Source organism: Gavialis gangeticus, unplaced genomic scaffold (genome assembly GCF_001723915.1).
Source record: "Gavialis gangeticus isolate Ggan-Ray unplaced genomic scaffold, GavGan_comp1, whole genome shotgun sequence".
Taxonomy (NCBI): domain Eukaryota; kingdom Metazoa; phylum Chordata; order Crocodylia; family Gavialidae; genus Gavialis; species Gavialis gangeticus.
In genome coordinates this window covers 182,790,714-182,801,412 of record NW_017729024.1, presented here as the reverse complement: position 1 = coordinate 182,801,412, position 10,699 = coordinate 182,790,714, and the positions used below count along the sequence as shown (strand labels likewise).

At 38.4% G+C, this 10,699-nt stretch overlaps 1 protein-coding gene across 3 annotated transcripts in view; it reads left to right on the top strand.

Moving 5' to 3' along the window:
- WDR7 (WD repeat domain 7) overlaps nucleotides 1–10,699 on the top strand; it is a 400,912-nt gene that overhangs the window by 6,637 nt on the left and 383,576 nt on the right. For 2 of the 3 annotated variants that reach the window (XM_019518172.1, XM_019518171.1), the window contains exons 2-3: nucleotides 8,313–8,484; nucleotides 10,118–10,224. In XM_019518172.1, coding sequence (XP_019373717.1) covers nucleotides 8,326–8,484; nucleotides 10,118–10,224 — 266 coding nt within the window. In that variant the 5' untranslated portion in view covers nucleotides 8,313–8,325. Of the gene's footprint in view, nucleotides 1–7,991; nucleotides 8,064–8,312; nucleotides 8,485–10,117; nucleotides 10,225–10,699 lie in introns of those variants that run through there. The other variant, XM_019518169.1, reaches the window with a different exon arrangement.

Sequence of the window (10,699 nt, the reverse complement as noted above, 5' to 3'; positions counted from 1 at the left end):
GCGCGCGCGCGCGCTTACTATTGGAAAGCTGTTCCAGAATCTGAGGCCTTTGGCTGGAAATCTTCTAATTTCCATGAATGCATTTTATTCACGATCAGTTTATATCCTTTCAAACCCCCTTCCCCTTCCTTCAACCCACCTATAATTGGTAAAGTAGATTCATTTGAAATAATTTACCAGAACATTATTCTTAATCCTTAATCCTTGTTTAATTTTTAACATTAAATAAATGTTGTTTAATTTTTTTCCCTCCATTGTAGAATGTGTATTAAAAATGTTCTAAAAAACCCTGAACTTACTTAATAAAATCATATGACACTTTTGGACACTTTTTTTTAAAGTACCATTTTCACTCAATGGTACTTTAATAACTATTTTTGTGCATGTTGGTGTGTAGAAGGGATACTCTTGAAGTTTTCTTTAGTATAGAAAACAGAAGTGAAACATCTGTTAACTATGTATGCTGATAGAGAACTTCCATCTGGAGTCAGCCTCTAGATTATTTAGAGGATTTTCTCTACCTTTCTCAAAAAGTGAATGCTGAAGAGGATATTCAACAATAATTAAAATCTGCCAGTGCTGCCTTTAGACAGCTCTCTAGTCACGTCTTAAATGATCATGACCTCAGGACCCAAACTTTTCATTCATCAGGTTATTGTCCCTGTTTTGTATTGATGTAAAATGTGAACAACATACCAGAAACATCTGAAAGCCTTGGAACATTACCATTGATGACATCTCTGGAAAATCCTCCATATCATTTGGAAGGACAGAAAAACCAATGCCAGCATTCTGGCTCAGGCAAACACCACCAGCATTGAAGCCATGACTATATGGTGCCAGCTTCTTTTGACAGGACACGTCATAATGATGCTTGACAACCAGCTTCCAAAATGGGTCCTATATTCCTAACTGACTGGTGGTCACCACTAGAGGTGGTGAAAAAGAAGAGATTCAAGGACATCTTGAAGGCCAGTCTGACGAAATGCAATATTAACATCAGTACTTGGGAAACTTGAGCACTGAATCATTCCCAATGGCACCATGATATTCAACAAGGTATTGATCATTTTAAGCAAACTTACTTCACTGTGTGTCTCAGCTATCCAGAGGGAAAGAGCTGTGACCCAACATCACCAGGATCTACGATATTCCTTCCTCCTGGAACTATTTGCCATTTCTTCATTTGAACATGCAGCTCCCAGATTGGTCTCCTTGATCATCTGTGGACTCACCAATAACTTATCTATTTACTGGAAGACTGTCATCCTTGTATTGAGGAACTGCTGCTGCCAGCATATAAAATATTTTAGCACATTTTGAAGACTTCCATAGCTGTTAAGACGGGATAGAGATTGGCATTTGAAGTAAACCAACACTGAAGTTTCTGTATTTTACACTTTATTAATGAATATCTTTTAATTTTCTAATTTGGCACAATATCACTTAAGATAGCAAGTGGATTTTCTATAGCTTTTGTTTTGTTTTTAAGGGAAACATTTATTGGCTTTTGCCAACCCCCTCAACCTCCCACCACCCCTACACCTTAAAGTGCTATTTTCTTGAAATTTAGCTGTTTTTCACATGCTTTTCTTTGCATACCCCATGTGGAACAGTTATGGTTTTCACCACAAGACTCCTTGCAAAGCTTTATACATATTTGTTAAGGTCACGGATATAATTGCTCAATACACAGTTACTTCCATAATTGGGAACTAATGTTTTGCATTGTGCAAAAACTAACCATCAGGATGTTCAGATCCAGCAGATGTTTTGAACTTAATCCATAGCAGAGCAATGTGGGATGCAGGATGTATGTTGAACCACAGGCACAGAGATACAAGGGGTGATTGGGGGTGTGTTTAGTGGGTTGGGAACAGAAGGAGAAATTACCAGGTCTTAAATCAGTCCCTCACATGCCCTTAAAGATAGTACATTTGGTCTGGAAGAGAAGAATTTTGTTTCCAGGGGTCTGTGTTAGAATTGTGAGTCAAGGTTGTACAGGAGATCTAGAATAGAGAAGAGTTGAATATATTTGCAAAGGCCTAATGCTGCTGTCCCATTTCCTGGCACAGTGCGTTTTGCAGACATTGAAGTACCCAGAGATTCTGGGAGGGAGCAAGAGAAGTTTGAAAGGGGGGAAAGTAAATACAGACTGCACTGGTTTTGAAGTTGTTTCGGTATATTAAAACAGCCATTCTTTTTCCTTAAGACTTTTATCTTGATTTCTCCTTCTTCCAATAGTTAGGTACCACTGGCAGTTTTGGAGCTGTGTTTAAAAACTGAACTCTCCAGTTGGAGGTAGAGGAGGTACAAGTATTAGAATGGGAGATTTGGAGTCCAGTTTTGGACTTTCAACTTCAATGCCATGTTCCAGGTCCTTCAAAAATTGCCAAAGTCCTTCATGAAAAAGATACAGATAATTAAAATGTCATGTTGCACTGTGGAATTCATTTTCCTTCTGCTTTTTGAGTATTTGTTAGGTGCAATATTTATCTGTTTACTGTAGTTTGTCATCACTGATGTAAAAAAAATATTGATTGCTTACTAGTGTAGAAGGAGGTTGTCTTATGTGTGATGTATTTGGTGTTTGTTAATGCTAGAGAAGCCATCCTCTGTTGTTTTAGCTCATTTTCATCATCAGTTAACATGACTTCGTGGTGTTTTTTGAAAACAAAGTTCTTAATGAAGTTATTGAGATACCATAATAAAAAACTGGAAGAAAACAGGTAGCTATGAAGATTAGTTCCTCTCTTTTGTAAACAACTTAATGTTGGGATTCTGAGTGTATTTGTTCTGTGTTTAGGTGCAAAGCTTTGAGATGTTATTATTCTTTCTTGTAGAAGTGTGTGAAGTTTTATTGGCTGTTCATGTTTAATTTCTTCTTTTCAGATAAATAAGTTTAAGTTTGCATGTGTTACACTGTTCATAGGTTGTAAATATTACTTTCCCCTAAATCTTATGGCTGTTACCTAACTTTTACTTAAATGTCATGAGGTTCTTTTTTCTCTAAGTTTATAGAAATAGCTGATTTCAAACATTTAGTTTACACACAAAAAATTGCAATGGAGAAAATATAAGTCCCGTGCTTTAATAAAGAGACTTCTGCATTAACTTAAAAATGCTGTGATACTAGGAGATGACTTAAAGGCTGAGTTACTGCAAATATAGACTCTGCTATCTGTTTCTTGGGCTTTAAAGAAATATAAGGGCACGTATACTGTACATTAGGGAAAATAACGTTCTACCCTTTTAGGATTATCAGTGTCTTTTATCTATTGAGGGATTACCATGTCCATTTTTTTCTTCAAAATTGTAAGCAGCTAGATTATTTTCACAGTGAGGTACCACTTACTGAGTTGCACAAACAGTACAGAAACTTTTGGATAATTATCATGAAATCAAGAGTTTTAGTATGGTTTCTGAGTCAATGTTCTACCTAATCATAGAAGTGAAAAGACAAGGGCGTCTATGTTTGTATGTATGAGAGTGTATGGGTAGAAACCTGGTCTCACGACTAGCACCAGCTGAGCTTTTTATTCCTTTTTTTTTTTTTTACAATTGGTTGGGGTAAAGGATTGACTTCCTGGGAGGCAGAGAGCTCTTTAGGAAGGTGAAACTATAGCTCAGATATTATAGGACTGCAGGAAGTCCTGACTAGGAAGTTTTTCCTCTTCTGTTGCTGATTTTAAGTTGTGTATTTGTGGCTATTGGTTATGTTTGGTATAAATATTAGCTTTTATAGAGAAAATCTTATTAACTGCAGTGGGTTTTTTTTAATCATTCCACCAATACACAAGTCACTTATGTTTACATCTGCATTGTGATTTGTTGCAATTCTCTTATTCCTATTGCTTTGAAAACCTGTTTTGTTAATTAAGTGATTCAGATTAACTTGTTCTTACATGGATATTTTTTCAATATTGCTTTTTATTAGTTAACAGGAAAACTTCTGGAGGATTTAGGGTTTTTGTTTTTTTTTTTTATTCTATAAATTACATTATGATGTAGTGGCTTTGACTAGCCAGGCAGGATAAAATTAATCAGGCATATTGCTATAGAAACTCATTCTGATGTATAATTATACTTTTTAAGTTGGTATGCATTATCTTTGTTCATTACCTTTTTTAAAGAACTATGGTTTAGTCTAATCATATACAAGAAACAGCCCATCAAAAAAGCCTGTTTCACAATTAATGACTCCTTATGTTGCTTTAGACTTCGCAGAAATTTGCCACTTGGTAGATCTGATTTGTTCTTTAGAAGTTTCATGCTGTTCTTTTTCCTTTATTTACGTATATCCGAAAGTTCGCTTGCAGCCCATCATTCATTTATAAATGTTATAGTGTTGTATATCTCTAGACATGTGCTTTGTTATTTTCACCATAAATGAGACAGCAGGTACTAAAACACATCCTAAAGAATGCTTATTTTTAGCTAAGTTTAATAAATGAGATGAGCTTTGTAATGTTTCTTGGCTTAACACAGTGATACCCAATTTATCTGGCCCTATGGGTCAGATTAGTGGCACAGGGCTGGTCCATAGCAATTAATGCTGCCACTGCTTTCCCACCACCAAATTTTCAGACCTGTGGGCAGTCCCATGGGCCAGATGACATGGCTCCATAGGCCCTATCTGACCTGTAGCCAGATATCTTGGTCACCCGTGCTTTAACCAGTTCTGTGATGCAAGCATCATGGTGCAGAAAACTGAAGCTTTTGAGGAAGGATGATTGCTATCCAAGGGTTGCTTCTGGCAAGTTTGGTGATTCCAAACACAACAAGCAGTTCCTCTTTTTCAGTCAGCCTTTTTCCCCATCTTTTCCCACTAAATGCTCTAGTAAAGGTGTTACATTTTAAACTGAAATATACAGCGTAGTGTTGAGACTCTGAATCTGGCTCTAAAATGAAATGGATAAGAAAAGTCAGTCATTCCTGACAGACTTTTTCTTTGCTTGTATATTTTATACTTATTACAATTTAACAATTAGAAGAAAATAGTAGGAACTAGAATGACTTTTGTGTACTCTCTCTAGTTTAACCGCCCCCCCCCCATATTTATTGTTGACTTTTACTTTGTACAGACTTCATGCTTGATTGGTCTAAACATGTTCCATGCCAAAGGGGAGATATACAGTTCAGATAGCTTCTGTTTACATCAATCCTTTGCTCTCCATGGAACTGGAAAGAAATTGACAAACTTGGCTTAAGCCAGATTTAACTATGACTGATTTCAAGTGTGTGATTATAAACACTTCAAAGCGATGAGCAAATGTGTAGCAATATTAAGGCTAAAAGTAATTGTTGGTTAAGCATGCTAAATGCATGGTATTTTCTTTCCACCACCAAGAAGTCATTGATTTATACAAGCTTAAGATTTGTTCAGATGATGTGTTGCCATGTGTATAGCACGTTAATAAAATACTAAATTTAAGGCACACAAAAGTAAAAGGATGTTAGGTAGTATCTGCAATAGTAGGTCCGTAGTAATGATGTGATCATAGTGCATCTTCATGGACCTAGGCTAATCTAATTTAATTAAGACACAAGCGGTGCATCAACACAAGATGCTATGGTGCTGTAGCATCCATTGGCAAAAACCGCGATGCCACCACTACATTGCCATGGCAACATACTCCCTTGTTATAGTGCATTGCTACGGCAACGTAGTGACCAAAAATAACTGTGCACAGCCATTAAGTAACATGATGGTGCAGTAAGAAAGGCACCATACAACAATGTGTAGCTGTGCCCAAATAGTAGTTCCTTATTATGTGTTCTTTTGCAAGTGTGATTTTGTTTTGAAAAATGACTGGAAACCTGTAATGCAATGTTTTTTTATAGATAGACAGACTTTTAACTGTTGGCCAGGCAAACTCAGAGACCTTAGTTTGTGCCAAACTTCTATTACTGTTATGGGTATGGACAGGCATTCAATTACAGTGTTGAGAATTCAGCCTAACAGAGCTCCCCTGTCTGGGCATACTGATAAGTTGATTGGCAGGACCAGGCAGGGGGCAGCAGTGGTGGGACTTCCTGTCAGCATGATACTGGGCAGGCTATCAGAGCTCTCGCTCCCTCCCCCTCAGAGTAGAGAGAGGAGAGTGGGGGATTCTAGGGCCCCTGATACACATTACAGTTAAGATATGATTAATAGGTTAATCGTGCCTTAAATAATAACTGGCTACACATTCAAATCAATTTAAGGCATGACAATATACTAAATAAATCACAAAATTATTCCACGTGTAACGTGTAACAACTTTGACTTTTTTGTATTGCACCTTTAATTGAACATGTGACGGGTTGGGGCTGACCCATGACAGATCCCAACACTCAGCTAAGTGTCAGGATCCAGCATGGGGCAGCCCCAGGGTCCACAACATGGCTGTCCCCCACCTAATTGGGCCGGGGGTAGAACTAGTTCATGAACCCCAGACCTTCACCCAACCTGTGGAGTGGTGGCGGGGAGGTGCGGTGAGCCTTCTTTCCCCCTCCCCTCACCCATGTTGGACTTCCTGCACCCAGACATTTAAAAGCCACACATGCAGCTGGGTTGCACGCATGATTTTCTGACATCCCTTGTGCCCAGGGACCGTGGGATCAAGGAGCCTCTCTGCAATCCTAAGGTCCGAGTGTGACAGGGCCCTGGGATCAGGGAGAGGCTTTCCAATCCCAAGATCCCCATGTGTTTGGACCTATAAAACCATGCATGTTACGCAACTGGGCAGCACATGTAGCTTTTATTCATCCTGGTGCATAGGAACCCTGGGATCAGGCTGCAGCAGCCTGGGATGAATAAAAATCACGTGTCACCCAGCTGACATATTTTGACAATCAACTGATTGTCAGCTGAGGCTGAGGATTGCCCTGGGGCCAGTCCCCAGCCCCAGCTGACTATTGGCTGCCTTCTTTCAACTTACTAGTGCAGGAGGAGACCGGGATTACACTTGCCAATATGTTGTGATTGGGATACTCGTGGCAGGAGTTGCAATTGTGATCGCAGATCAGATACTGTCATGCCTTTAAGGAACATCTGTGAGTGGCCTATGATACTTGTGGTCCTAGGGATCCTTATCATATACATTGAAAGTGTATAAGGGTTGCACATGGTGCTAGAAAGTCTTTTTTTTTTCTGTCTCTGGAGAAATAGCTTTTTGAAATGGCTAATGTTTTCTGGTGGAGTCGTCACATTTTTCTCATCATGAGCCACTTGAATACCTGTACATTCTCTCTTGTGCCCCTAAAAGGGCATATTCATTGCTAGAGATATAATGCTTGTCCATAGCTTAAAATTAGGCAAATGTGTGACAATTATTTCTGGTGTATAGACATTGGGGACTGGAAGGGATCTCACAAGATTGAGTCCAACCCACAATCAGCCAACAGTCAGCTGGGGTTGGGGTTAGCCGATATTCAAAAGTCACCTTACAATTTATGTTTCAGTATCATCAATGAAGTTCCAAGGGTAGAGTTTTCCCCTGGGTTACAACCGTACAACACTTGTCTTTTAATAGGAGAAGAGCTGGGCCTTCAATTAGAAGTTGGTTAAACATTATGTTAAAGATGTGCAAACCAGAATCCATTCCATTCTCTAATAGCTTTGTTAGAGTTGCAAGAATAACATGAGTAAAAAAACAGTAAGGATTTTACAGAAAAAATATGACCGTAATTATACTCCCAGTTGCATACTAAGGAACAAGTCTGAATAAGAAAGTATTTGTAGCATTAAACCACACTTTGATATAACTACTATTTTTAATATCTTCCTTATGGAAAAACTCCTGTAACATTCTTATAAAGTAGTGCTAAAAATTGCTTCATGTTCCCATCTCTTTTACTGGAGAGGTCATGTACACTACCTGTTATTCCAACGTGGGTAGAAAATTGAGAGAGCCACTGATTAAACAACAAGAGAGCAGTTAATTCTTAACTTGATGCCTTCCAGGGGCACGGTAGTTTTATATGCTGGTGTTGGGGGCTGTGAGACCCAGGTTATACTTGCCTATCTCAGAATTTTATTTTACAGTCTCTAGAAATAATGGAAAATGCAGTTGAGACAGGTAAGAGGGGTTTTAGAGGAAATGACACACTAGTAAATGAATGAACCCTGTCTCCGTTTTAGTTTCTTCAGTTCTTAAAACTGAGAATTACAGAGGCGCACAGGTAATTTATTTATGGTTTGGGGTTCTTCTGGTTTAAATTGCAAGGTGTCTTTTGAATATTGGGCTAAGCAGTTGCAACCTAAAAACAAGTGACACAATTGTATGAAACTTTATCTTTGATATTTATGATCTTGATGAAATTTACAGGTGTGAAAGCAAAATGGCAGGAAATAGCCTTGTTCTACCTATAGTCCTTTGGGGTCGCAAAGCACCAACGCACTGCATATCAACCCTTCTGTTAATGGACGATGTGTCAATGATTGTCACTGGATGCCATGATGGACAGATATGTCTCTGGGACCTTTCATTAAATCTGGAGGTGAGTTGAAACTGTGTGTATTGGAAGTTCTGATTAATAACTTTATCCTTCACATTTGCTCTTTCATCTCTACCCTCTTTCCTTTTCCCCCCCAAAATGCTTTGCATTTATGAACAGTTCACCATGATACAATAGGTTTAGGTTGTCATAAGTACCCCAGTAGCCAGCTTAATTTACATTGTAGTGTTTTTAACGAAGTTACCTTAAGTTCCAAGCTTTTTTTAAACATTAAATAGGACAGAACAAAACAAAACTAAGTTTACTGGTTGTATAATTTCATGCTTTTTAATTTCATGCCTCGCAATCAGAATTAAGACTTTGAATATCACTATTTTACATGTTGTCGTTGTAGAAACAGTTCAAGTACAATATTGTAACGTGGAAATTTGTTGAAACTAGCTGAAATATGACATGTTGCAATCACTCATTTCCTGGTCTTAGGTTTTGGAGAGAACTGCTAGATCAATTTGATATGAACTATCAATGTGTAGGTATGGGTGAGAGAAGCATTTTCTCTTCTCCTTTAGTCACTTTTTGGAACAAGTAAACACTGGCCTCAACTATAGCTGTTCTCAGTTCTTTCAGTTGCTTTTCCAATCCTTTTTCTACATGAGCTAATGTTAGCAAGGGTAATTAATTTTTAAAGTCATTATTTTCCTTCTCCTCGTGATGTTTCTAGGCACCAGAGCCACAGGCTTATATTTCTTTCAAACCAACAGTAGCCACCAGTAAAAATGGGCACCTGATTTCAGGAACCTGTGTTAAAGTTTTTAAAAATACTTGCGTGTTTTTATTGTTCAGTGTCAGTTTCCATAGAAACTGACTTGGAAAGATGGCTACCAGGTTGCTTACAACCAGATTGCTTGCTTGCATATTTCCATTTCCGGCTTTCAGTTGAAAGCTGCAAGTGTCTATCCTAAATCGGCTCCTATGGTTTTTTTTATAGTGGTTTATTTGCATGCAGAAAGTCCCAAACTGTGAAGGAGAAAAGTAGTATGATTTTCTAACAAAAGCAGTACCATATATAAGGCAAGCTATACTGCATACATGCAATTCCCAAACTCAGAGGGGCTTGCTTTCTGAACCCATGCCTCAGAAATCATATATGCTTTGCAGGTGCCTATGATAAAAAAGCACTGTGGAGAGGTGCAGTTTATCAAAGGAAATGATAACTATAGGGTATTAACTAAGGATGGTCTTTCATAAATTGTGATCTAGCTTTTCTTTGTTTAATCTTTAAAACTCATTTTGGAGAGAGTCATATGCTGACTTGATTTAATAAATAATGCATTAATCCTTATAGCAATACAGCATGGTCCTTCCTTTTGATATATACAAATATGGCAGTGATCCAAAATGTTGGCAGAATAAGTTGAGTAAAAGCTTTCATATGTACCTTTGATCCAGCCCCTGTTGGAAACTGGTTCTCTTGCATAACAGACCAACATTTCACATAGTTAACTCCTAGTGTAATTCTCTTTTAAAATATTGTTTCCATACGTGTGCTACGAATGTGTGTGTCTAATGTAATATTTATTTAAACCTTTGGAAAACTTTTTTTCTGGTTAAGTGATTAAGTGCTTTGTTAGTACATACACTGTGCTTACTGTATACTTTATGTTTCTGATTGCAGATTAATCCCAGAGCTTTGTTGTTTGGTCATACAGCCTCAATTACTTGTTTGTCCAAGGCCTCTGCCTCCAGTGAAAAACAGTATATAGTGAGTGCATCTGAAAGCGGGTGAGTTTTTTTGTTGTTGTTGTTTTTTTCCTTTTCTGATTGATTGATTAAGAACTAATGGAAACTGGAGATGGGGAAGAGATCAGATCGCTGACAGTGGGTCATCTTTTTCCATTGTAGGTTTGTTTCTTGTAGTGTTTTTATCTGGTCGGGGTCAGCAGTCTTTTGGCCGTGTGGCCTACCCCATTGCAACCCAATCCTTCTCTGAAGGCCACAGGTCTCTTCTTTTCTGGAGCAGCCAGTTGCCCAAGTTTTACATTTGCCATTGATCTCTAACCCCTGTGCAGCAAGGGTATGCAAAAGGGTATGGAGCAGCAGGCTCAACAGAGGGGATGGGTGGCACAGCACAGTTCTGTGCCACCAATTTGCCCTGTACCAGTAAGACCGTAGATTGCTGACCCCTTATCCAGTCTGTTGTCCAACCTGCTTTTAGGCAATCAGGAATCCCCTGAACCAATATGGCTACAACCTGGAT